Source organism: Mesoplodon mirus (assembly GCF_964341445.2).
Source record: "Mesoplodon mirus genome assembly, chromosome: 19".
NCBI classification, from domain to species: domain Eukaryota; kingdom Metazoa; phylum Chordata; class Mammalia; order Artiodactyla; family Ziphiidae; genus Mesoplodon; species Mesoplodon mirus.
The window spans coordinates 58,647,080-58,674,602 of NC_138995.1; the positions used below are offsets into that span (position 1 = coordinate 58,647,080).

The 27,523-nt window shown below is 55.5% G+C and overlaps 1 protein-coding gene across 2 annotated transcripts; it reads left to right on the forward strand.

The window, feature by feature from the left end:
- The first annotated feature begins 89 nt into the window (after window positions 1-89).
- Window positions 90-27,523, forward strand: PRR12 (proline rich 12). Of its 2 annotated transcripts, none has more exons than XM_082606198.1 (14): window positions 90-665; window positions 2,184-2,296; window positions 3,260-3,421; window positions 3,506-6,816; window positions 7,308-7,974; window positions 9,876-10,279; window positions 18,186-18,302; window positions 18,546-18,679; window positions 18,981-19,453; window positions 24,009-24,134; window positions 24,233-24,330; window positions 26,037-26,183; window positions 26,287-26,382; window positions 26,547-27,523. In XM_082606198.1, the coding sequence occupies exons 1-14, from the start codon at window positions 580-582 to the stop codon at window positions 26,691-26,693; spliced, it is 6,081 nt and encodes a 2,026-aa protein (XP_082462324.1). In that variant the 5' UTR covers window positions 90-579; the 3' UTR covers window positions 26,694-27,523. The 2 variants fall into 2 exon arrangements, with proteins under 2 accessions (XP_082462324.1, XP_082462325.1); XM_082606199.1 differs by having other exon boundaries at window positions 7,329-7,974.

The following is a 27,523-nucleotide window of genomic DNA, read 5'->3' on the forward strand; positions in this document are numbered from 1 at the left end:
TTTTCATTTGCACGGGATTGTGGGAGGAAGCGGAGCGCAGCCAGACACCCCGCCGCCCGCCCCCCTTCCCCTCCCCCCTCCCCCAGCCGCCTTGTGCAAAGATGGCTGCACCGTGAGCGCAGAGGAGGAGGAGGCGGCGGCGGCGGCGGCGATAGAGCGAGCACCCAGCGCCCGCACCCACCCCGGGGCCGCCCGGGACGCCCCCTCCGGAGCGCGCGCCCCCCTTCTCTCCTGCAAGCGCCGGGGCAAAGGCGGAGACAGCGGGGTCCCTCCTCCCCCCTCTTTCCCTCCAGGGGGAACCCCCCTTCCCCCCTCGTTGGCTCGTCGGCTGCACCCCCTCCCTTGCCCGCCCCTCCGCCCCTCCGCCCCTCCGCCCCTCCGCCCCTGTCCCCTCCCTCCCCCGCCCGGGGCCTTCCTGGGCCTTCGGCGGCTGCAAAGAAAAAGAGAGAGAGAGAGAGGGAGAGAGGGAAGGAAAAAAAAAGCAACAGCGGAGGGAGCGGCGGCGGAGGAGAGCGCGCGCGCGCCCCCCTCCCTCCCTCCCTCCCTCCCCCTCCCCCCAATTTCCACCGCGGCCAATTCATGGACAGGAACTACCCCAGCGCCGGCTTCGGGGACCCGCTCGGCGCCGGGGCGGGATGGAGTTACGAGAGGTCAGCGAAAGCTAGGTAAGGAGCCGGGGGTGGCCTGGAGGAAGGGGCCAAGAGGTGGGGGCCCAGCCCGGCCGGGCCCGCCCGGCTACGCGTGCATCGCAAACTCCCCTCCGGCTTTCAAGGGAGCGGCCTTCCTCGGTTTGCAACAACGCCGCCGCCCCAGTTTGCAAATTGCAAACTCCGCCAAAGCCAGCTCCGGCATGCAAAGGGAGAGATGCCGCGGAAAAATGGGGGTGCAAAACAATTTCAGACGGAAAGGCCTTGGGAAGGTGGGAGGGACTGGCGAAGCAAGGCCTGGATTTCCCCCCATCCTTGGATTCCCGGTTTGCTGACCCCTCCCCCTCGCGCCCTAGGTTCTGCTCTTGCAAAGGTGGGAAGGAAAAGAGAATGAGAACGCAGACCTGGGGGGCGCGGCCCCCCCTCAGGTCCTATTGTTCCGGGACTGCGCGAGGCCGCGCTACTCGGGGGGCCCCCCCAGAAATTCCGCGCGCTGAGTGGGCACGGGGCCCCGCCCCCTTCCTAAGCTGGGGTTCTGTGTAAGGTGGGGGTCCTGGCATCTGAGACACGCCCCCTTGAGCTCCCCCACCCTCAAAGACAGAATCCTAGTTGATGGCGAGAAGTGGAGTGTTTGACCTCTTGAGTCTGGGCCATGGATTGGGGCCGTTGCATAGGAAGATTAGGCTATTTCCCGGGTGTGTGGTTGTGTGTGTGAGCGTGGGCCCAGTGCGTATGTAGCTGGCAGCCTTTTCACCTGCGAATCTGCCCCTTTCCTGCTGTTTGTGTCACACCCTCACTCTTCACCTGCCCCCGAATCCCCCTCCCCCTATACACCTGGGTTTCCCAGCTTGGCTGGGAATGACCCCACGTGTGTTAGTATTCTCCATGTGGGACTCCTCGCTCTGTAGCTTTCCACACAAGTGAGTTGGATACTGGTTTGCACACATACCCGGCTTTGCATGCCCCCATGCATTTGAACCTCAACCCGGGGGGATGGACGGTGTTCATGTTCACACTTGTGCCTGGTACTTTGCAGGAGTCCTATCCTCTGCCCACCTCCCATCCCTGCCCTTTGGGGAACAATCTGCCTCCTGCTCCTGACTCGGCTTGCACCATCCCGTGAGGTTCAGGGCCTCTGTGTTCCCATGTGTCTGAAGAAGAGGGGGCATCCCTCAGGGATTGGCCCCAGGGCCTTGGGTCACCTGCGGGGTGGGGGCTGTGGAAGCAGGTCCACGTTTTCAACTTAAGGCACTTTCTCTGGCTCTTCACCCCCTCTGTGTCCTCCCTGTGCATGTCTGTGTTTGTAAATGTGAGGCTATCTGGGCTCTATTTACTGGGGCTCGAGTGGGGACCATTTCTATGGCTCTTTAGTTGGGCACTCCGATTCCCTTGTCTTCTTGCCTTTAGGGCCCAAGGTTCCTTAGGGTAACCCCCAGTCAGCTGGAAGATTCTCCCCAACTCCCCAGGGGATTTGCTGAGTTCCCTTCTCCGAGGGTAGCTTCGGAGGATACCCTAACATCTCCTTCTTCCTCCCAGCTTGGTCTATGGCAGCTCCAGGACCTCGCACCCCGAGACGGACATCTTACACCGCCAGGCCTACGCGGCCCCCCACCCACTGCAAAGCTATGCCACCAACCACCACCCGGCAGGTACGGCCCCTGTCCCGCCCCGCCTGGCCCTCCCTCCGAAGCAGATGATTGGCTGCTGAAAGTTACAACCTTCCTAATTGGCTGTGCTCTCCGTTCTGGCCCGCCTCTTGCTACTTCTCCTGTGATTGGTTGTTGTGAGGCTGCTTAATTTCACGCCGGATTCGTCTGCCCCTGTTTCTGGCCCCGCCTCTTTTGTTCCAATTGGTCCCGTCGTCTCAGCCCCCAAATCCCACCTTCTCTTCCAGGCTTTTCCGCCTCTCCAGCCCACCCCAATCCGTTCCCTCTGGGTCTGCTCATCCTCTTGGTTCTCCGAATTCTTTCTTCCTGGTTCCCTTTCTTCCTGATTGGCTCCGATTCTTTGGACCTCCCCTTTCTTCCTTAGATTTGCCCACTGCCTTATTCTTTTCCTGTGGCCCTGCCTCTAGTGCCTCGTATTGGTTCCCTTCCTTTGATCCTGCCGCTCTCCTTCCTAGATGGATCAGCAACAAGGCTGTTGTCCAGTTTGACCCTTGACCCTCTTGGTTGGCTCCTTCCCTTTATTCCTGTCTCTCTTCCTTTTTTTAAAAAATCTGGATTCTCTCACTTTGACTCAACCCCTTTTGACTTGTTCTCTGGTTCTTCTCAGTGGCTCCAGTTATCCCATCCCTTCCCCTTCCTTGCTAGAATTGCCTAATCCTTTGGCCTCCCTTGGACCATAACGACGCTCTGTGTTTTGCTCCCATTTTTTTCCCGTATGGATTTTTCTACTCCTTTGTCTGCTTACCCCTCCTGGGCTCCCTGCCCTGATGATTGCATCCTGCTTATTGTTTCCTTAACTTGTCTCTGCCTCCTTTCTCCTCTTTGAATCCGCCCCTCTTCTCCAACCCCTTTTCTTGGCCCCACTTGCCTTTGGTCTGTTCCTTTTCCTTTTCCACCTTGCCCTATCCCTCACCTAGCTGACTCTACCCCCCCGACCCTCACCAGGCCTCTCTGGACTCTTCGACACCGGCCTCCATCACGCAGGCTCAGCAGGGCCCGACGCCTCCGTCATGAACCTCATCTCGGCCCTGGAGTCCCGGGGCCCCCAGCCTGGTCCCTCTGCCTCTTCTCTCCTCTCCCAATTCCGCAGTCCTTCCTGGCAAACAGGTAAGGCCGTTGCCAGTCCAGGAGGGCCAGGGTGGGGCTGGCTTGTGGTCAGCTCTGACCTGTGGTCTCCTCCCTCATCCCCAGCCATGCACACGCCAGGCCCCACGGAGCTCTTCATCTCAGGCGCCCTGCCGGGTTCCAGCACCTTTCCATCCTCCTCTGCCCTGTCGGCCTATCAGCACCCGGCTTCCTTTGGCAGCCGCCCCTTCCCAGTACCCTCTTCCCTCAGCCTTCAGGACCCCCCATTTAGTCCCCCAGCTAATGGGCTCTTGTCCCCTCATGACGTGCTGCACCTGAAGCCCTCGCAGGCACCCACGGTGCCCTCCTCGCTAGGCTTTGAGCGCCTGGCGGGGGGTGGTGTCCTGGGGCCCGCTGGTCTCGGCCCAGCCCAAACCCCTCCTTACCGCCCGGGCCCCCCAGATCCACCCCCACCTCCCCGCCACCTCCCAACTCAGTTCAACCTGCTGGCTTCCTCTTCCGCTGCTGCTGCCGCTGCCGCCGAGCAATCCTCTCCCCAGCTCTACAACTTCTCGGGTGCTGCCCCCGGCCCGCCACCACCCGAGCGGGCCCTGCCCCGCCAGGACACCGTCATCAAGCACTACCAGCGGCCAGCCAGTGCCCAGCCCCCACCACCACCAGCCCATGCCCTCCAGCACTACCTGAGCTGCGGAGGCAGCTACGCCTCCATGGGCCACCGGGCCAACTTGGCCTGCAGCCCTCTGGGCGGTGGGGAGCCCTCCCCGGGCGCTGGCGAGCCTAGCAAGGCTGGGCCCAGTGGAGCCACGGCTGGGGCATCGGGCCGGGCTGCGGGCCCTGAGGCAGCTGGAGGAGGTGGGGCGGCGGGTGGCGGTGGAGGTTACCGCCCCATCATTCAGTCGCCTGGTTACAAGACGGGCAAAGGTGGTTACGGGGCAGCTGCGGGCGGTGCCAACAGGCCCCCACCACCCCGTTCGACTGCCACACCCAAATGCCAGAGCCTGGGTGGGCCAGCAGCAGCCTACGCCACTGGCAAGGCCTCTGGAGCTGGGGGGGCGGGAGGCCAGGCCTATTCCCCTGGTCAGCCCCAAGGGCTTCTAGGACCCCAGGCCTATGGGCAAGGGTTTGGAGGGGGTCAAGCGCAGGACTTGAGCAAAGGCCCTAGCTACTCAGGTGGGCCCCAGCAGCCCCCTAGTGGTCCCCCGCCTCCTGGCCTAGCCACATGTCAGAGCTATTCCCCAGACCAGCTGCAGGGGCAGCTATATGGGGTGCAGGGTGAGCCGTACCCAGGGCCAGCTGCCCACTCCCAGGGGCTGCCCACAGCCAGCCCCTCACTCAGCTACAGTACTGGCCATTCCCCAGCACTCTCGGGCCATGGAGGTGGTTGGGGGCCCAGCTCCCTGGGGGGCGGTGGAGAGGCCAGCCCTTCTCACATCATCCGTCCGCTGCAGTCGCCTCCGGCCCCCGGCCGCCCGCCTGGAGTCGGCTCTCCAGGAGCTCCTGGCAAATACCTGAGCTCTGTCCTGGCCTCAGCCCCATTCCTGGCACCCCCAGGAGCCGGCAGCTATGCCGCTGGAGCAGGTGGCTACAAGGGCAAGGGGGACGGCTCAGAGCTGCTGGCGGGCCCCGGCGGGCCTCCCGCTGAGCGCACCGAGGATGAAGAATTCCTCATCCAGCACCTCCTGCAGGCGCCCAGCCCCCCGAGGACCTCAGGGGCAGATGGCCTGGTGGGCGAAGATGGGGCGGCGGATGCCTCCAAGGGACTTGGGAGTGGCGGGGCTGGGGGTCCCCCGGGCACACCCTACGAGCTGGCCAAGGAAGACCCACAGAGGTACCACCTGCAGAGCGTCATCCGAACCAGCGCCAGCCTTGACGAGGGTGCCACGGCAGCCCTGGAGCTGGGCCTGGGGAGGCTGAAGGAGAAGAAGAAAGGGCCAGAACGGGGTGGCGAGACCCCCGAGGGGCTGGCCACCTCAGTTGTCCACTATGGGGCAGGTGCCAAGGAGCTGGGGGCCTTCCTCCAAAAGAGCCCTCCACCCCCAACTCCCACGGCCCAGTCTGCCCAGCCTGCCCCCCACGGCCTCCTCCTAGAGGCCGGGGGCCCTGACCTCCCACTGGTGCTGCCTCCCCCTCCCCCCCAGCTGCTCCCCTCGGTCCTCAGCCATGCTCCCAGCCCCTCTTCCAGTGCTCCCAAAGTTGGCGTCCATCTCCTTGAGCCGGCCGCCCGTGATGGGGCACCCCAGCCTCCCCCCCCGCCCCCCCCACCTCCACCACCCATGCCCCTCCAGCTCGAGGCCCACCTCCGCGGCCATGGCCTGGAGCCGGGTGCCCCCAGCCCCCGCCTGCGACCCGAGGAGAGCCTGGAGCCACCCGGCACCATGCAAGAATTGCTCGGGGCCCTGGAGCCGCTGCCACCTGGGCCTGGTGACACTGGCGTGGGCCCACCTAACACCGAGGGCAAGGATCCCTCGGGGGCCTACCGCAGCCCTAGCCCACAAGGCACCAAGGCCCCCCGCTTTGTGCCACTCACCTCCATCTGCTTCCCTGACTCCCTGCTGCAAGACGAGGAGCGCAGCTTCTTCCCCACCATGGAGGAGATGTTTGGCGGTGGCCCCGCAGATGACTATGGAAAGGCTGGGCCGCCCGAGGACGAGGGCGATCCCAAGGCGGGGCCTGGGCCGCCTCCGGGCCCCCCTGCCTATGATCCCTATGGGCCCTACTGCCCTAGTCGGGCGTCTGGAGCCGGTCCCGAGACTCCGGGCCTGGGCCTGGACCCCAGCAAGCCGCCTGAGCTGCCCTCCACCGTCAACGCCGAGCCTCTGGGCCTGATCCAGAGTGGGCCCCACCAGGCGGCCCCCCCTCCACCGCCTCCCCCACCTCCACCGCCACCCCCTGCCTCGGAGCCCAAGGGAGGCCTGACCTCGCCCATTTTCTGCTCCACCAAGCCAAAGAAGCTGCTTAAGACGTCCTCCTTCCACCTGCTGCGGCGCCGTGACCCGCCTTTCCAGACGCCCAAGAAGCTGTACGCCCAGGAGTACGAGTTCGAGGCCGACGAGGACAAGGCCGATGTGCCTGCCGACATCCGCCTCAACCCCCGGCGCCTGCCTGACCTGGTGTCCAGCTGCCGCTCCCGTCCGGCTCTCTCACCGCTGGGCGACATTGACTTCTGTCCACCCAACCCTGGCCCCGATGGCCCCCGGCGCCGTGGCCGCAAGCCCACCAAGGCCAAGCGTGATGGGCCGCCCCGGCCCCGGGGGAGACCCCGGATTCGCCCACTGGAGGTCCCCACCACCGCTGGGCCAGCCTTGGCCTCCACACCTACTGATGGGGCCAAGAAACCCCGGGGCCGGGGCCGGGGCCGTGGCAGGAAGGCCGAGGAGGCCGGGGGCCCTCGGCTGGAGCCCCTGAAACCACTGAAGGTGAGGGGGAGTGAAACCCCGATGCCTGAGGGTTGGGACCACATTTGAGGTTCTTGGGCGTGGTAGGGGATGTGGTTTATTTTCCTAACACCCACGAGGAAATGAATCCGAGGGCTGGAATTTCAGGGTTCCACTGTTGCAGAGGTCTGAGAATTGAAACTTGCGTCTAGAGGGAGGCGGGGGGTTAGCGCTTGTATTCTTAGGTTCTAGATCCTGCAGGACTATTGATCAGGGGTCCTAGATTCCTGGGTCTTGTGGGAGGAGGGTCCGTGAGTAATGAGGGAGGGACCCCAGTCCTGTCATTCTGGAATCTGAGCAGAGGGGTCCGCAGGCATGAATTCTACGATACTACAGGCTGACACTCTGGGAATTTGAACTTTAGGGTCTTAACTGGGGAGAGGGCTTGGGCCCCAGACCCCTGGGTCTGAGGGCGGAGGGGGCTTGGGGCCCTGGGCTCACGGGCCCTGACTCCCCACTGCCCCCATATCTAGATCAAGCTGTCTGTGCCCAAGGCCGGCGAGGGTCTGGGAGCGTCATCGGGCGATGCTGTGTCAGGAGCTGAGCACAACAGCCTGGACTCCAGCCTCACTCGGGAGAAGATCGAGGCCAAGATCAAGGAGGTGGAGGAGAAGCAGCCTGAGATGAAGTCCGGCTTCATGGCCTCGTTCCTGGACTTTCTCAAGTCAGGCAAGCGCCATCCACCGCTCTACCAGGCTGGCCTGACACCCCCGCTCAGCCCCCCAAAGAGCGTGCCGCCCTCCGTGCCGGCCCGGGGCCTGCCTCCCCAGCCCCCTGCCGCGCCTGCCGTGCCACAGCCCCCGCCCGCCGGCGCCTTCGGGCTGGGGGGTGCGCTGGAAGCCGCCGAGAGCGAGGGGCTGGGGCTCGGCTGCCCTTCGCCCTGCAAGCGGCTGGACGAGGAGCTGAAACGGAACCTCGAGACCCTGCCCTCCTTCTCGTCGGACGAGGAAGACTCTGTGGCCAAGAACCGGGACCTGCAGGAGAGCATCTCCTCGGCCATCTCCGCCCTCGATGACCCGCCACTGGCCGGGCCTAAGGACACCTCCACCGCGGACGGGCCCCCCTTGGCTACTGAGGCTGCAGTGCCCGGGCCACCCCCTCTCCCGGGGCTCCCCAGTGCCAGCAGCAGTGGCACGCCTGGTGAGCTCTGGGAAGGTGGTCTGGGGGCGGGGCAGGGGTTTCCCGACATTCAGGTCACCAGGTCTGGTTGTGTAGATCAGGCACTGTTCACAGTGCAGATGATTGACAGAGATTTGCCTGTTTATTGACGGTAATCTCCTACTTGAGGGCAAGCCTTTTGAGAAAGGGGCGTCTTTTTCTAATCCACCCACAGGTGCTGAGTGGACTGGCAGGGGCCCGAAGGTGGGCAGTGGAGAACACTGGGGGACAGGGCAGGCTATAAGTGATGGGGACAGGTGGGTGACAGGGATGGAGAGAGCTTTTCAAACTGATGGGGGACATGGGACCTGAGAAGGGCTCTAGGAGTTAGGGATGTGTAATAAAGGACAGAAAAGGGTCTGGGGGGCAGAGGGAGACTTGGGAGGGTTGTTTAAAAAGAAACATATCAACAACGACTAGTCATCTCGTGGAGGGCCATCGGGACAGGTTGGGGGTACAGTCAGGTCTGGATGGTGTTCTGCCTGAGAGGGGTGTTGGACAAAATTTGAGGGGCTTTGCTGGGGGGGAACAGAGGCATTGGGGAAAGAAAGGTGGCGTTTGGAGGAAGGCATTTGGAGCAGTTAATGAGGAGGCTTGGGAGCTCACAGGAGTCTTAAGGAATGAAGTCTTCTGGAAGGTGGTAGAAAGATGGGCAATGGGGAGTGAGACAGTGAGAGGCCGAAGGGAAGCCTCAGCGAAGAGATGAGAAACACTGGAGGGTGCTAAGCAGAGTGCCTGGAGCTGCCATAACGGGAGAGAGCGTGGCGGGGAGAGGGAGCCTTGGAAGGGTCGGGAAGGCTCATAGCTTGGAAGGACCCAGGGATGGAGCGAAAGCAGTCTGGTGGGGAGTCAGAAGATCTCAAGGCGTTAGAAGAGGAATGTTACAGAATCTCACGGGGAGTTAGCATAGCAGGAAGGAGAGGGTATTGCCGGTCCCGAGAGTGGAGAGCAGGCTGAGGAAAGGAAAGGGGAGGGCTTGGGTGGAAGCATTTGCGACCTCTGAGCAGGAAAAGAGGAAGTAGCAGCACAGAAGGAGTGGTTGGGGAATTGGGAGGAATGTTGAGGAATGGGAGGTAAGCGTCAGACTGGGGCTCCAAAGCAACAGACATTTCAGGACCAAAATGGACATTATGGTTGGGAGACAGTTTCAGGGGCTCAGAGTAGCCACCGGGGCTGGGAAGGGGTCTCAGGGAGGGAGTCAGGTGTGGCACAGTGGCGACTGGGGAGTTGAGTGGCAATAAGGGGCAAGTGGGGCTGTTGGCACAGGGAAGGATATTCAGGGACAGGAGAAGAGGTGCTGGGATGGTGAGTGGTATTTGGGGACCAGGAGGTAGGGCAGGGCCAGGAGCTTTGTAGGCACTAGACTGGGGGGCAGAGGGGCTTGTTGATGGGACCAGAGAGGCCTCCTGGTCGTTGTTGGTGGGGACACTGAGCAATGGTGCTGGGATGCAGAACTGCACTAAGACAGAAAGGGGGTCTTTGGAGGCTGGGGAAAGATGGGGAGGACCCGAGCGGCATGTCTGGGTAGGAAAGTTTATTAGGACCTTGGAGAGAGAAGTTAAAGGGTCCTGGGCTTCTGGTAGGTGTCTGGGGACAGGGGTGGGTATTGAAGGTCAGGGAGGGGTCAGACAGGAGCTTTGCAGGAAGAGGAAGTAGCAGAAGAGGAATAAAAAGTGGAGATGGAGGGGGATTGGGGGCAGAGATGGATGCTAGGTGAAGAGCTCAGTTTGGTCAGGAGGGATGTTGGGGTGCAGGGCGGGAAGAGGGCTGTGTTGAGATCCCCCCCAGAATAGGCTGGGAGGCCTTTCACTGGTAGCAGATAAACAGGTCTGGGGGGGCACGGTTGAGCGGGGCTCCAGCCCTGATGCCCGTCTCGCCCCCAGAGCCCCCGCTGCTGGAGGAGAAGCCCCCGCCCTCGCCGCCCCCCGCCCCGACGCCCCAGCCACCGCCCCCGCCGCCGGCCCTGCCCTCGCCACCCGCTCTGGTGGCCCCCACGCCCAGCTCGCCGCCCCCACCGCCCGTGCCAGTCCCACCGGCCCTGCCCTCGCCGCCCGCCCCGCCGCCCCTGCCCACCGCCGCCCCTGCCCCCCCTCCGGAGGAGCCTGCCGCCCCGTCCCCCGACGACCCCGAGCCGCCGGACGCCCGGCCCCTGCACCTGGCCAAGAAGCAGGAGACCGCGGCCGTGTGCGGGGAAACGGACGAGGAGGCTGGCGAGAGCGGCGGGGAGGGCATCTTCCGGGAGCGCGACGAGTTTGTCATCCGCGCCGAGGACATCCCTTCCCTCAAGGTGAGTCTCCTGTCGTGTCGGACAACTGGGCCCAGTGCTTTGGTCACTGGAGCGTTTATCGAGCGCCTGTTGGATGACAGGCCCGGTGCTGGGGGCTGCAGGTACAGTGATGGCTGAGGCAGCCCATCCCGTCCTCCTGAGTTGACAGTCATGGGGCTGATAGAGGAGGCCAGCTGGACCCCTGCAGAGGACTTGCACGCTTCTGAGATGTTATTTGAGTGTGTGTGTGTGTCACCGATAAACAAGGTAAACCCATTGTTAGCATTTAATTGCAGGTATTTTTGCTGTGGGTGCCAGGGTTATACTAAGGGACAAAGCCGATGAGGAGGGCCAAGGGATGCTTTAAAGGCAGCTTGTGCCTTGTAGGTGGAAAGCTGAGGTATTGACGTGACATACCTATGAAAAGGCACACATACGACATGCAGATGTAGTAGCCAGTGGTTTGGGAATGCTTGTGTGTCAGGCCACCTCTTAAACACTTTATGTTGGGACTTCCCTAGCGGGCCAGTGGTTAAGAATCCGCGCTTCCACTGCAGGGGACACGGGTTTGATCCCTGGTCAGGGAACTAAGATCCTTCATGCCATGCGGTGTGGCCGAAATAAACACTTTATGTACACCAGCACATGCACTACTTCCAGTTATTCTATACAGGGGTGGGCACACTATGCCCCCCCCAATCCAGCCCCCCGCTTGTTCTTATAAATAAAGTTTTATTGGTACATAGCCCCACTCACTCATTTATAGATCAGCTATGGCTGCTTTCCCCATTCACTAGCAGAGCGGGGTACTTGCAACAGAGCTTAGCTGATCCACAAAGCCAAAACTATTTCTTGTCTGTCCTGTGACGGAAAAAGTGTACTGACCTTTGCTGTATTTTGTTCATTGGACAGGTAGTTGGATCAGACGATTAATATAAGTGCTTGACAAGGGTAGGTGACATCAGACGCCTGTGTAGTGTTTCTCACAGGGCATGAGGTAGAGCGAGTGCTGGGTAGGTCAGCAAGCCATTATCACCTTGATGGTGACGCCAAGGGCTAAGGCCATTCTTCATGTTAGTTACTGTCACTGACTGGGTAGCAACTAGGGGGCAGGAACCATGTTTGGCCTTGGATGTATGTTAACACGTTTAATTTCTTTCTTTAAGGATTTTTTTTTTCTTTTTTGATGTGGACCATTTTAAAATTTATTTTATTTTATTTATTTTTGGCTGCGTTGGGTCTTTGTTGCTGCGCGCGGGCTTTCTTTAGTTGTGGCGAGCGGGGGCTGCTCTTCGTTGCGGTGCGCGGGCTTCTCATCGCGGTGGCTTCTCTTGTTGCGGAGCACAGGCTCTAGAACACAGGCTCAACAGTTGTGGCGCACGGGCTTAGTTGCTCTGCGGCATGTGGGATCTTCCTGGACCAGGGCTCGAACCCGTGTCCCCTGCATTGGCAGGCAGATTCTTAACCACTGCGCCACCAGGGAAGCTCTAACGTGTTTAATTTCATCTTGGGTGTTGTTTCTTCTAAGTTACAGATGAGGAAATTGTGGGGTGAATTCATTATAAGGATAGTGCATATTATTATACTTTTATTTTGGCCGTAGCTCGCAGCTCGTGAGATCTTAGTTCTCCAACCAGGGATTGAACCCAGGACCATGGCAGTGAGAGTGCCAAGTCCTAACCACTGGACCGCCAGGAAATTCCCTATTATACTTCATTATTAAGTGTGTCTTGGAAGAAGAACTTAGTGTGCTTTTTCCTATGTTATTTTCAATCTATTTTTTTTAAAAATATTTATTTATTTATTTATTATTTGGCTGCGCCAGGTCTTAGTTGTGGCACGCAGGATCTTCGTTGTGGCATGCGGGATCTTTTTTTTAGTTGTGGCATGTGGGCTCTTAGTTGCGGCATGTGGTATCTAGTGCCCTGACCAGGGATCGAACCTGGGCCCCCTACATTGGGAGCACGGAGTCTTAACCACTGGACCACCTGGGAAAAGTAGAGCAAATACAGTAACGGGGCTGTGTGTATCCATCCCTCAGCTTCCACCATTATCACGTCCTGGTTGGTTCTGCTTGCTTTTCACCCTGCCACATTCTACCCTGTCCGCCCCAGCTCACCGATCCCAGACTGTATCTTTTCATTGTTACTTTGTCATCTTCTCATGATAGAAGAGAACATTCACAAGAGATATGTAAGTTGTCAAAGCAGAATGGTAGAGTGAAGGCTTACTCCTACGCTCCTCAGCCAGCTACCAGAACAATCCCAATGCCTTGAGTCCCAGTATCCCTCCCCGGCCAGTCCTCCCTTCTCCCTCCTAGTTGTCCTCACTCTGCTAGTGCGCTGTGTACGTTATTTCATTTTAACTTCAAGATTTCTGAGGCTCTTTGGCCATCGGTCTGGGACAGGCAAGGGAGGTGTCAAACGAACAGCAGTGACAGGGACGGCTACCAGCTCTCAGGGGATAGGATTTGGGGCACATCACATTCAGAATTTAGTTTAATCGTGGTAACCGATACATGTCACGAAGTTTATCATTTTAACTATTTTTAAGTGTACAGTTCAGTGGCATTAAGTATATTCACTTTGTTGTGCAAACCTTCGCCACCACCTGTAAGTTTTATCTTTGTAATCTCCTTTCTTTATAGGGATTACTATCCCCTTTTTACCGAGAAGGAAACTGAGGCTCAGAGGATTAAAGTGGGCTTTCCAGGCTTTCACAGCTTGGGACCCACACCCAGTTCTACTGGCCCTGGGAGCCCACGCTCTCAGCACCAGAGTCAGCCACACTCTGTGTATATTCCACCAAACATTGATAGTGCTGCTGGGCGCCCAGCACTGGGCCAAATGAACAGGGCTCTGGGGTGGGGACCCTGACGGCCCCCAGTTTACAGATGAGGAAGTTCACTTTCAGGGAGAGGGAATCATTTGGCTGGTGGGTGCCAAGCCGGGATTAGAGCCAGGGCCATCTGATACCACCTCCCAGCTGGCATGGGGCAGGGGAGGGGGCCAGGCAAGGACTCAGATGCTTAAAATACAACACGAGTATGTGTTCTGATGGGGGACTCACAGCCCCAGGATTGAGCCACTCAGGCAGATGAGGACTCATTCGTGTGTCAGGAGTCAGGGCAGGCTGGCAGCATGGTTATTAAGGGCCCAGCTTTGGCGTTAATCTGATTGGCTTGAATCTCTGCCACTTCCGAGCTGGACTAGTGTTGACCCTTCCTGAGCCTCAGTTTCCTCATCTGTAAAATGGGGGCTGATGCTGTTAGTACCCCCTTCGTACAATGTGAGCACTCAGGCTTTACGGCTTGTCCAGCACTCTGTGGGTGGCACGCCGAAAGTGCTCTATGAACATTGTTTCTATTATTCAGTGATCTCGGGCAGATCTCTAGTGCAGAGTTTGGCCAACTTTTTTTTTTTTGTAAAGGGCCAGGTGGTAAATATTTTAGGCTTTGCAAGCTACGTACGGTCTCTATCATGTATTCTTGGGTTTTTGTTTTTTGTTTTGTTTTTCTTTTTCACACTCCTTTAGAAATGTAGAAACCATTCTTAGCTCATAGTTCTATAAAAATGGGCCACGGGTCATAGTTTGTTCTAGAACAATGGCAGCCCGATAGAAATGTCGTTTTAGCCATGTACAGCATTTTAAACATTCTTGCATCCACACTTTTGAAAAGTTAAAAGATGAGTGAGGTTAGTTGTAGGGATGTATTTTCTTTAACTCAGCGTGTCTAAAATGTCATTTTAACATGTGGTCAATATAGAAAAAGTTAATGGGATGTTTTATATCCTCTCTTGCTTACCAAGTCTTTGAAATCCAGTGTGTATTTTACACTCATAGAACATGTTGATGCAAATGAGCTGCATTTTAAATGCTCAGGAGGCACATATGGGGAGGGGCTGCTGAATTGGACAGTGTAGGGTTAGCCCCCTCTCTGCTTCAGCCTCCCCACCTGTAAAATGGGAGTGATAATATTAACTCCCAGTCCTTGGAGATGTTGAAGGTTTATCAGGATGTAAATTCTGAGCATATAAGTTTGTTGGATGGAGAAAAGTATGGGGAGAGCGGGTCACGCAGAGAGAACAGTCTGTGCAAAAGCCTTGTGGTGAGGCATGTTTATGTGATGGGTAGGGAGAGGTGCAAGGGGTTGAGTGACTGGACAGTGAGCACCGAGGCTGGAAGGTGGGCAGGGTCTAGATCATCCTGTGGTGAGATCAGTGGATGCCTGCTTGAGAATCTGCTCTGGGTTGTCTGGCTGCTTCGAGGGCCCTGGCCAGCAGGGAGGTGGCTGGGGAAGTGTGCAGTCCTGATGACAGTCTGTCCCTTGCCTTAGTTCTGTTACACTGACTCCCCTGTGTCTGATCCTGCAGCCTTCTCCTTAACGCCAGGCTGGGTGCTTCTAGCTTACTTACTCACATCCTGCTACTTACTGCCCTTGTCTCAGCTTGTCACAGTTCAGATTCCCAGAAGAGAATCTGATTGGCCCAGCACAGCATTTTGGGTCTGGATGGGGTTTGTGTTATGCCTGTTGATTGGCCACCCCTTGTCAGGTTTCCTCCAATCAGCTGTGGCTTCCACTTAATGGGTGTTATGGGTGGGGCAACTTCCCACCAAGTGGAAGTGCGTGTGGTCAGTGACATGACTGACATGAGGAGAGGCAGGAAAGACGTGGCTTTGGGACTAAGTGACCCTGGTTGGGGAGCAGGCAAGGATGATGATGCCAGGGCCTGATGACTGGGGGATAGTGGGGATCCTGGGGGGAAGAGTGGTTTGGGGAAAGAAGCCAAGCCCAATTGGGATGTGGTGAGTCAAGGGCCCCACGTCCAGCTAGAGAAACAGCTGGATCCTTAGAGGAGGAAGATCGTCAGTGGGAAGAGACAGAGGAGGGGGTGCCCTCCCCTGGCTGGGGGAGGGGGTGCTCTGATGGATTTTTCAGAAACTTCTGAGAACTGGAGCAGGGAACATTATATCCACAATGAGAGGGAAAAAGATACCCCTAGTGGGGGGGGGCCCTGCATGTGCAGAAACCTGGAGGTCAGAAAGTCTGGGGCTTGTCTGCTGAGCTTTGAGGGTCTGGATGACCTGCTGGGCAGGGGTAGGAGAAAGGAAAGGAGACTGAGACAAAGTCTCTATGCCAGGCTGTGGAATCTTCATTGGGGGCCCTGGAAGGTTTTGGAGCAGGGCAGGATGTAAATGAGCTTTTCAGTCCTTGAAAAGGATTTGAAACGGACTTTTCAATCCTTGGGCCTCTGACCTGGTTCCCTGAGGAGCCAGGAGGGAGGATTGAGAACCATGGTACCCTGGAGGAAGGCACTTGGGATTGACATGCCCATATCCCTGTCTCATCCTGCCTCACTCTTGTCCAGTGAAAGTTCAGCCAAGAACCTTTTTCTGGACCTCCTTTTCATCAGGTTATTCTAACTCCTTTCTGTTCCCCTGGCTGATCTCAGGATATGAAAAATTGTGGATATAAAAGCATTTGACCAAAACCCAAGAACAGATAGCCAGTACTTGTCACTCAGGCTCCAGTACTGCCGCTGCTGCCAGTGGCAGACATCACTAATTGATCCCAGAGCTTGCTCCTGCTGAGCCTAGTGCTCAGGGCAGCCATGATCAGTTAGTTGGAGTTACCTGAATACTGTTTATCACTTGACTATGGATTCTTTATTTTACTTATTGATTTAAAAAAATATTTATTTATTTACTTTTGGCTGCATCGGGTCTTAGTTGCGGCATGCAGCATCTTTCGTTACAGCGCGCAGGCTCCTCTCTAGTTGTGGCGTGCGGGCTCAGTAGTTGGGGCACGCGGTAGCTTAGTTGCCCCGCGGCACGTGGGATCTTAATTCCTCTACCAGGGATCGAACCTGCATCCCCTGCACTGGAAGGCGGATTCTTAACCACTGGACCACCAGGGAAGTCCCAACTATGGATTCTTTAAATGCAAGGGCTTGTCCCTCATTCACCTCTGGGTTATCACAAAGCTCAGTGCATGTTTCCCAGTGTGTTCTTATTATTTACTTATCTGTGCCTGTCAGTTGCTTTTTTCTAGAGCCACAGCTGTCACACACTTTACCTGGCAGCCCCTGGTCATCACCCAACCCCCTCACGGAAGATACAGTCCCTCCAGGACTCATTTAGGTATCACTTCTTCGAGGAAGCATTCTTGGATTCAGATTGAGTCCAGAGTTCTTCTTCTAGGCTTCTGGGGGCACCTGCTGTTAGCACATTTATTACTTGTGCTCTTATTTTTTTGTGCCCATGTCTGGTCCCCTGCTAGTCCCCTTACTCCCTGAGATCAGATGCTGGGTCTGACATCCTTTGGTTCCTGGTGTCCAGCTGGGGTACACAAGCCTTGGGGTGGGGATGGGGGTCTGAGTGTGCTGAGGGGAGTGGAGATCGGGGAGCCTTTGTGTCCCTGTCCTGCCCTGCTGTGGACAGGCTGATGAAATAAATGGTCTCAGGTAACCCATCACCTGTTTATTCTTAGCACAAGCCACAGCCTCACCCTGTTCTGTTTATTTGCTTGTCTGTCTTATTACCTCTGTAATGAAGACCCCAAGAAAGGCTTTGTTGATCTCGTTCACCGCCACACTGTGGGGCCCAACACTGTATCTAGAAGATGGTGGGTGGATGAGTGCTCAGATTTTGTCATTTCTTTGAGTCATGAGGATGGCTTGTACCATCACACTGTATAGCTATAATAACTAAAACCTTGTAGCCCAGAGTGAATGGCCTATTTGCAGCAGCATGGACCTAGAGATGATCATACTAAATGAAGTAAGTCAGAAAGAGAAAGATAAATGCCATATGATATCACTTATATCAGGAATCTAAAATACGACACAAATGAACATATCCACGAAACAGAAACAGACTCACAGACATAGAGAACAGACTTGTGGTTGCCAAGGGCGAGGAGCCGGTGGGGAGGGAAGGATTGGGAGTTTGGGATTAGCAGATGCAAATTAGTATATATAGGATGGATAAACCACAAGGTCTATACTGTATACTATACTATACATACTATACCATACTATACTATACTATACTATATAGCACAGTAAACTATAGTCAATATCCTGTGATAAACAATACTGGAAAAGAATATGAAAAAGAATATATATATGTATAACTGAGTCATTTTGCTATACAGCAGAAATTAACACAACATTGTAAATCAACTATACTTCAGTAAAATTAAAAAAAAAAAAAAAAAGACCAACAGCGTGAACAGCCTGATTGAGAGTATAGACGGTTCCCTGATGGTTCAGTTTAGGATTTTTAAACTTTATGATGGTGCAAAAGCGATACGCATTTGAATTTTGAGTTTTGTTCTTTTCCTGGGCTAGTGATATGCGCTACGATACTCTCTTGTGATGCTGGGCACTGGCAGCGAGCAGCAAGCCACCAGCTCCCGGTCAGCCACGCAGTTAATCGCAAGGGTAAACAACTGATAACACTTACAACCCTCCTGTCCCCAGACAACCATTCTGTTTTTTACTTTCAGTACAGTATTCAATAAATTACATGAGATCCTCCATACTTTATTTTAAGATAGGCTTTGTTTTAGATGACTTTGCCCAACTGCAGGCTCATGTAAGTGTTCTGAGCACGTGTAAGGTAGGCTGGGCTAAGCTATGATGTCTTTAGGGGTAGTCAATGCATTTTTGCTTTAGGATATGTTCAACTTACGATGGGTTTATTGGGACGGAACCCCGTGGTAAGTTGAGGAAGCTTTGAATCCCCAAATCTAAGAACCTCAGACAGCCAGAAGATATCTGTCAGCTGGAAGTTTGCTGATGCTTGTTAATGATGATGCCTTTTCTCGAAGGGGGTGTACAGGGAGGACAGAGGGCCAGGAATGGGGGTTGGGAAGGGCAGGAATGGGGGTTGACTCTGCGGGCCTTACCGTGCCCCTCCTCAGCTGGCGTTGCAGACGGGGCGCGAGCCTCCACCCATCTGGCGAGTCCAGAAGGCACTGCTGCAGAAATTCACTCCGGAGATCAAGGACGGGCAGCGGCAGTTTTGTGCCACCAGTAATGTGAGCCTGCAGAGGGGAGCGAGGGCTTGAGGGGCCCCGGGTGGGGTGTGTGGAAGACGTTGTCCCCCTCACACGATTCTGATTCACCTTGGGTCCAAGATGTGTCCAGAGGGGGGTCTCCACCTCCCTGCAGGCTCTGGGTGGCTGCCATGGTGGGCCAGGGCAGGGGTGGGAGTCTTGGGTGTTGGGCTGCCTAGCTGGGGCGGAGGAAGGAGTTTCTCATGTGCTTCTTTTCCTCTGTAGTATTTGGGGTATTTTGGGGACGCGAAAAACCGGTACCAGCGCCTTTACGTCAAGTTTCTGGAAAACGTCAACAAGAAGGATTACGTGAGGGTCTGTGCTCGGAAACCCTGGCACCGGCCCCCAGTGCCTGTCAGGTACCATGGGGGCCGGGGGTCAGGTGGTGGGCAGGGCCAACAGGCATGGGGTGAATCATACAAGGAAATTTACGTAACATAAAATTAACCATTTTGAAGTACACAATGCTTAGAAACAGAGTCGGGGAGGGGGTGCAGAGACCCAGAGAGTGGGGCCCCCAGAGAGAGGGGGACAGAGACCAGCTCAGCAAAATTCTGTGCTTAGAGCTGTGGGCTAGGCGGTGGGGGCAGGGGTACCCCAAGGAGGAGAATTTGGGTTTCAGGGGGTGCTGACTGCAGTCCCATCTATGTCCCCTTCCAGACGCTCTGGGCAGGCCAAGGGCCCGGCATCTGCCGGGGGCAGCTCCGCACCTCCCCCCAAGGCCCTGGCACCACCTCCTAAGCCCGAGACCCCTGACAAGACGACATCCGAGAAGCCCCCAGAGCAGACGCCCGAGACGGCTGTGCCTGAGCCCCCTGCCCCTGAGAAGCCATCCCTGCCTCGGCCCATGGAGAAGGAGAAAGAGAAAGAGAGGGCAACGCGTGGGGAACGGCCGCTGCGGGGTGAGCGGGGCACGGGCGGCCGGCAGATTCGGCCAGATCGGAGCCTCACCACGGGACAGCCCGCCACCTCCCGGCTGCCCAAGTCCCGGCCCACCAAGGTGAAGGCTGAGCCGCCCCCCAAGAAGAGGAAGAAGTGGCTGAAGGAGGCGGCAGGCAACGCCTCGGTGGGTGGGGGCCCACCAGGCAGCTCCTCGGACTCAGAGTCATCCCCCGGGGCGCCCAGTGAGGACGGTAAGGCCATCAGCAGCCGTAGGGCTGGTGGTAGAGAGCCGACTCTGTGGCTTTCAGAAGGAGGCATGGGTGGGGGCTATCCAGAGGGCTCCAGGTAGCATCAGCAAACAGTCACAGTAGTAATAAGTAAGTTAAAAATAATAGCAGTAGCTAACAGCTATATGGCACCTAACCACGTGACAGGCTGTCTTGTAAGTTCTTCATAGATGTTAACTTGTTTGAGTTTTTCACTGTGGTCCTAGGAAGTAGATACCAATATTACCCTCAAATACAGGTGAGGAGACTAAGACACCAAGAGAGTGCAGCACAGCTGGGATGTGACTTCCCACCTGAGTTGGAATGCAGCCGGTGGAGCACTGGGCTCTGTTCTTCAACACTGCACTGTTCTGTCTCAGAATAGGCAGTTTCTGAGGGCTGAGGAGGATTGGGGACCAGCATCTATCGTGGGGACCCAGACATACTGATGTTCCCTGTCACTCCCTGGGTGACTCCAGGAAAGGGGCAACACCTCTTTGCACCTCAGTGACCTCACCTGTAAAATGGGTTAATAATAAAGTAAAAATGGGTATTCACAGAAAAGCACATAGGAGGGTACTAGCCTGTAGTGGGCACCAGGTGGGAGCTCCATTGCTTAGAATGATGTCTAGTTTATGATGACAATAACAACAACAAAAATATATGTACACATATGTAAAATAAATATAACAGCTGACTTTTATTGAGTGCTTACTAAGTACCAGGCATCATTTTAAGCATGTTACACATTGGCTTATTTTATCTTTACATAAACCCTGTGAGGTAGATGCTGTAAAATTATCCTCATTTTATTTTTTATTATATTTTGGGGGTTTTTTTGTTTTTTTTATTTTATTTGTTTATTTTTTATCCTCTTTTTTTTTTTTTTTTTTTTTTTGGCGCACGGGCTTAGTTGCTCCGCGGCATGTGGGATCTTCCCGGACCAGGGATTGAACCCCTGTCCCCTGCATTGGTAGGTGGATTCTTAACCACTGCGCCACCAGGGAAGTCCCTATCCTCATTTTAAAGATGAGAAATCTGAGGCCCTGGGAGGTGACATGACTTGCTCAAGGTCACATACTCTTTCAGGTGTAGTGCAGGGATAACTGTTGTAACAAAGGCTAGTCAAATGAGAGAGTTGGAATTATCTTTTCATCAAAGCCCTGATGAAGTTGGGAAGTTCTGGTTAAGTGCCAGATCTGGGAATGGACCACATCCTATCTTCTCTTATCCCATTGGCCAGGACTAGTCACCTGGCCACAGCTAACTGCAAGGGAGCCTGGGAAATGTAGTCTTTTAACTGGGCAGTGGTCTCAATCTGGCCAGGTGGAAGCAGTTAAAGCTGAGCCAGGGGAAGATGCTGGCAAGGGAGGAGCTTTACAAAAGGCCCAGATTTGCAGGTTCTTTTTCTTAAACAAGTTTATAGCTCTAATTCACATACCATGTAGCTCACCTAATTAAAACCCATATATAGGGCTTCCCTGGTGGCGCAGTGGTTGAGAGTCCGCCTGCCAATGCAGGGAACGCGGGTTCGTGCCCCGGTCCGGGAGGATCCCACATGCCGCGGAGCGGCTGGGCCCGTGAGCTATGGCCGCTGGGCCTGCGCGTCCGGAGCCTGTGCTCCGCAACGAGAGAGGCCACAACAGTGAGAGGCCCACGTAACACCAAAAAAAAAAAAAAACCCATATATAAAAAAATAATAATAAAATAAAACCCATAATTCTCTGGCTTTTAGTATAGTCAAAGTTGTGCATCTACCTGGCAGTCAAGTTTAGAACATTTTCATCACCCCAAAAGGAAACCCTGCTTCTTTTGGCCATCACTCCCCTTTCTCCCCACCCTCATCCCTAAGCAACCAGTAATTTACTATTTCTATAGATTTGACTATTCTGGACATTTAACGTAAGGGATAGTGTACGTACCGTGTGCAGTCCTTTGGGACTGGCATCTTTGTTAGCATAATGTTTTTGAGGTTCATCCATGTGTGTATCAGTACTTCATTCTTTTTTTTTTCTAATTGAAGTATAGTTGATTTACAATATTATGTTAGTTTCAGGTGTACAACATAGTGATTCAATATATTTATAGAGTATACTCCATTTAAAGTTCCTATAAAATATTAGTTATGTTTCCTGTGCCGTACAATATATTCTTGTAGCTTTACTTATTATTATACATAGTTGTTTGCAGTACTTCATTCCTTTTTATGGCTGAATACTATTCCATTGCTTGGATATGCCACATTTTGTTTATCCATGGACTAGCTTGATGGACATTTGGGTTGTCGCCACTTTTTTGGCTGATGCTACTATGAACATATGTGGACAGCCCAGAATTTTCTGGGCCTATGAAATGGGAGAAACTAAACTCTGCACTCTTAGGGAAGCAATTCCCCCGCCAAGGGTCAGTATCTTTCTTTGGTCCTGGGTCTCTCTCTTTTCATCCCATTTGACCAGGAGCCCCTCCTGGGTAGGATGAGCCTGACTCAATGTCTGGATGCCCTGAAGGTTCTGCCCAGACCAGGAGGTCTCAGAACCAGCCCTCCTGCTGGTCCAAGACTGGTGATCCTCCATGTGCTAGAACCTGATGTCTCTCCTTTCTTAGGTGCACAGTGAAAGTTCTAGAAAGAGGCTGCAGTGATGTTCCCTCTCCCCCTTCCTTTAGTCCACTCTCATCTGGCTTCCTCAGCCCCTTTCTGCAGGTGTTAATTGAGCACATACTATGTGCCATGAACTGAGGGTTCCAGCAGTAAACAGAAAAGACAAAAACATGTATCCTCGTGGGAGCTTACAGTCTCAGCGGGGGAGTCGATCAGATAAATATGTTACGTAATAGAACACAAAACAATACAAAAAATCGTCAGTGTAGGGCTGGGTCGGATTAAAGGCAGCAGAGAAAAATAAATCCGGTAAAGAGGATCCAGGCGGGATCCTGGGTGATATTTTGGGGGGAAGGGGGAGTTGGAGAGGCTTCTGGAAGTGACATTGGAGCAGAGATCCGAATGCAACAGGGTTGGGGTGGTGTGACTTTGGGAGAGACAACATTACGGACTGGATGTGTCTGAGGATCAGGAAAGAAGCCAGCGGCTGGAAGAAGTGAGGGCAGAGAAGGAACAGGAGCACATCTTGGAGAGACAAGGGTCCTGGGGCTTTGTGGCCCCACTGGCAGGATTTTATCATGAGTGAGACAGGAGCCTTAGGAGCGTTCAGGCAGAGGCTTGATGGGGTCTGACTCCCACGGCTAAATGGTCACTCTGGCCTCTTGAAACAGCTGTCAACAAGGACCGTCCATGTGGGTAAACCAAGTAGACATGTCTCGTGCCTTTTCCTAAAGGATGTTTTGGGGTCTTCCCACACGTGGCCCTCCTGCTTCTCTTTTCTCCCTGATGCTCCTTCTTGAGTTTCTGGTGGCTGTTCCTCCATTCCCGTCCTTGGAGAATTCCCTGGTGGTCCAGTAGTTAGAACTCAGCGCTTTCACTGCCAGGGCCTGGGTTTGATCCCTGGTCAGGGTACTAAGATCCCCCAAGCCACATGGCACGGACCAAAAAAAAAAAAAAAGTCCCGTCCTTGGCCTCATTGCTTGGCGTTCCATATCTCTCACTTGGCAAGCTCCCACAACTTCCGTGAGCCTTGGACTCATTTCTTCTCCCTGCCACCTTCCAGGCCTACCCCCCAGCAAACCCCTCCTTCCAGACCCCACCGAGCTGGTCCTAGCTTCTCTATCTCAGACACAGCCCCACTGGCAACCAAGTCACCAGGCCAGACCCTCCCTCACCTCTGCTGCAAGGAAGCCCCCAGCCCTACCCCTCCGGCCCTGACTGTCCCCATCCCCTCTGCTCCTTCCCACAGCCCTAGCTCAGAGGCTGGCCCTCCTGCCCCTCAATCTCTGTATCCTGATCCTCCAGCCCTGGCCTCTGGTCTCATCCCTCCGATCCATCCCCTGGCCTCGAAGTGGTCTCTCTCCACTTACCTTCGTCCGTCCCTGCTCTTAGCTCTCCCATGGCTCCCTAGTACCCCTCCCTAAAAAAGGCCCTCCCCTTTCTACCTCATCTCAGAGGCCCCACAGGGTCTGGCCTGCCCTGACTTGTGCAGTCTCAGCTCCCATCTCCTTCCTCAGTCTTGCCTTTCGTGACCTGATCTCTCAGACCTGATTCACTGGTTTAGAAACCAACTCATCTCTCGGACTTGATTCACTGGTTTGGAAACCAACTCTGCTGCTTCTTAGACTTTACTGAAGCTACACTGAACTAGTCAAACACAGTGGTCACCGGCCTGGAATACTCTTTCCTATCACTCAAGGCTCAGTATATGTGTGACCTTTAATAGCCTTCCCTGACTTACCAGGCTGAGCTCATTACGGTACCTGTGATTCACCGTTAGAGTATATTGTCCTGGTGTTGGAGAGTCTTCCCCAGTGGACGTGGACCTCACTGAGGGTAGGGATTTCTCTTCTGGTCCCTGGGGCTTAGAATACTGTCTGCCACACAGGCGGCCTTGGAGAAAGTTGGAATGATGGGCCATGTCTTCCTTTTTTCCCCCAGAGCGGGCAGTACCTGGACGTCTGCTGAAGACCCGGGCGATGCGGGAGATGTACCGGAGCTATGTGGAGATGCTGGTGAGCACAGCACTCGACCCGGATATGATCCAGGCCCTGGAGGACACACATGGTGAGCAGAGGTCTGGGGGCCCAGAGCCCCCTACCCCTCCTTTGCCTCCCATACATCGTGGGGCTGCGTCTCTTCTGACACCCTGTCTCGCCTTTCAGACGAGCTGTACCTCCCGCCCATGCGGAAGATCGATGGCCTCCTGAATGAGCACAAGAAGAAAGTCCTAAAGCGGCTGTCGCTGAGCCCAGCCCTGCAGGTGCTTGGGGGGGCTTGGCCTGCGGCGTCTGGGGCCCAGAGCTCAGGCACAGAGGAGACATGTGCATGTCAGCCACTGCGCTGGTCCCAGAGCATCAGGCCCTGGAGGGGAGATCGTTGGAAGGGTCGCGCTTGGCCAGGAGAGTAGTGGAGGCTGGGCTGTCTGGAGGGAGTCTCTGGGTTCCCAGCAGTCCTGTAAGCACAGATGGAGGCGAGCTGGGATGGCTCGGTGGGGTCATTGTCAAGGTCTGGGATGGGCTGCTAGGCAGGCCCAGCAGAGCGTGGTTGTGGAGTACAAGTTTGGGGACAAAAGGTGGACTGGGGCCTGGACCCAGGGCTCGCTCGGGGGCAGAGCGTTGAGTGGATTTTTTTTTTTTCTTTTAGAATAGAGTTTTTATTTTTTAAATAAATTTATTTATTTTATTTATTTATTTTTGGCTGTGTTGGGTCTTCGTTGCTGCACGCGGGCTTTCTCTGGTTGCTGCGAGCGGGGGCTACTCTTCGTTGTGGTGCGCGGGCTTCTCACTGCAGTGGCTTCTCTTGTTGCAGAGCACGGGCTCTAGGTGCACGGGCTTCAGTAGTTGCGGTGCGCAGGCTCGGTAGTTGTGGCTCGCGGGCTCTAGAGCACAGGCTCAGTAGTTGTGGCGCACGGGCTTAGTTGCTCTGCGGCATGTGGGATCTTCCCAGACCAGGGCTCAAACCCGTGTCCCCTGCATTGGCAGGTGGATTCTTAACTACTGCACCACCAGGGAAGTCCCCATTGAGTGGATTCTGATGGCTTCTCTGTCGACGTAATTCAGGCTCTTCGAATCTCAGGCTCAAATCCGAAGTCATCTATGTAATTTCCCTTCTTGGATGGGATATCACGGTGGCTCCGAGAACTCTGGGAGAGAACATTGATTTGGTTTTGAGAATTCTGATGGGGATGTTAATGTGGTGCCGAGAACCAGGGGGTAAAATGTTACGATGGCTCAGAATTCTGGAATGGATTTTAGGCCAGCTCCGAAAATTCTTGCTGGGATGTTAGTCTGACTATGAAAATGGGATGAAACGTTAATCTGGTTCTGGAACTCTTCGTGGGATGTTAGGGTGCCTCTGAGAATCTTGGGATTGATTGTTCATCTGGCTCTGAGAAGGGGGGTAGGATATTACGCTGGAGTTAGGAATTACACTGTAATGGGAATTACCTGGTGGTCCAGTGGTTAGGACTCGGCACTTTCAATGCCAAGGGCGCGGGTTCGATCCCTGGTCGGCGAACTAGGATCCCACAAGCCGCGTCGTGCGCCGCCCCCCCCCCAAAAAAAGAATTCCACTGTAGAACATTAGGTTAGGTCTGAGCATTATGGGGTGGAATATGAGTCTGGTATTGTAATTCTGGGATGGACATTAGCCTGGCTCCAGGGATTCTGGATTTCAGACTGACTCTTAGAATTTTTGTAGGATGTGATGGTGGCTCTAGAATCCTGGGCAGGATGTTAGGTGTCTCGGAGAATCCTGGGCGGGGCCACAAAGCACATTATAAGGGTTACCAGACAGGCCTAGGCTTCCGCTGGCCTTTGAGGAAACCGAGACTCCCAAGTGTCTTTCCTGATCTGCAGTTTCCTGGGGGAAACTGAGGCATCTGATCGCTTGGGATCTGAGAACTGGGGGGTGGGTCTGGGGTGTGCGGGTCCAGGGAGGTCCCCCTGACCCCTCGGATTCCCGCAGGACGCCCTGCACACGTTCCCCCAGCTGCAAGTGGAGCAGAGTGGGGAGGGTTCCCCTGAGGAGGGGGCCGTGCGTCTGCGGCCGGCCGGGGAACCCTACAACCGCAAGACGCTCAGCAAGCTCAAGAGGAGCGTGGTCAGAGCCCAGGTGCGGCGGAGCCCGGGAGGGGCGGGGCCGGGGCGGGGCGAGGGGGCGGGGCCGCCCGGCGCTGAGCCGGGGAGGCTGAGGCTTCTCCGCTCCACCTGCCCAGGAGTTCAAGGTTGAGCTGGACAAGTCGGGATACTACACGCTGTACCACTCACTCCACCACTATAAGTACCACACCTTCCTGCGCTGCCGGGACCAGGTGAGCCCACCCACGCCCCGCATGGGTCACCCTGGGATTCAAGCCATCGCAGGCTCCCCCTCCTGGACCCGGAAGTCCAGCTCCCAGACCCCCTCTCCCTGGGACACTGATCCCTAGGCCCCCAGCCTCCTCCCACCCCAGCTCCATGTTTAACCCCCCTGCAGACCCTGGCCATCGAGGGCGGCGCTGAGGACCTGGGCCAAGAGGAGGTGGTCCAGCAGTGCATGCGGAACCAGCCATGGCTAGAACAGCTCTTTGACTCCTTCAGCGACCTGCTGGCCCAAGCACAGGCCCACAGCCGCTGCGGGTGACCCCACCATGGCTTGGGGGGGCCACCTCCTCCATAAACTGAGAACTGGGACAGAACTGTGCCCTCAGGAGCTAACCCCTGGGCCCCATCGCTGGGATGGGGTGGGGGGGCCATTGGTCAGGGTGTGTCCATGCTGCCCCCACAGGACAGGGTTCAAAGTTCGACTCCTCCCATCTCCCAAGCCCTCTCCACTCCCTCCCATTCCTCCCACTGTCCGGTGTACAGAGAAATTATTTATATATATGTATAAATGTCTATTTAGTAACGGTTTCCCTCTCCCACCTTGCCCCAATCCCCCCTCCATGGCATAGCCCCAGCCCCCTCCACCTTGTACATAATGTATAGGAAAAGTCTATGTATGGTTGAGGGGGGCGGGGCGGCTTCGGAGAGTTAGGGGACCCCTTCCCCCCAATCCCCCCCTCACAGGCCAAGATCTTTGCTAAAGGCCATTCCCTCCCCAGGGCATTTGGTGTCGGGTGGGAGGGGGAAAACACATCTTGTTAATTATTTTTAATCTTATTTATTGTACATACCTAGGGCGGGGGGCTGGGGAGGTGGAGGGGGGAGAAGGGTCCCCTCTCTTTGCCCCTCCCACTCCTTTTCTACTGCGATTTGTCTGTGTCTGCCCCCCCCCGCCCCATCCCATTGTCATCTGGATGTGGTTCTATTTTTTATCCGTCTCTTGTCCCCTCCTCCCTCTCTCTAATCCCTGTGCTCCCATCTCCCCACCACCCTTTGTCTCTTGCTCTTTCTTGGGCTTCTGTACAACTCAACTTGTATACACTGTGTACACACAACCAGCCAAACGAAAACCCGACGGCAAACACTTTA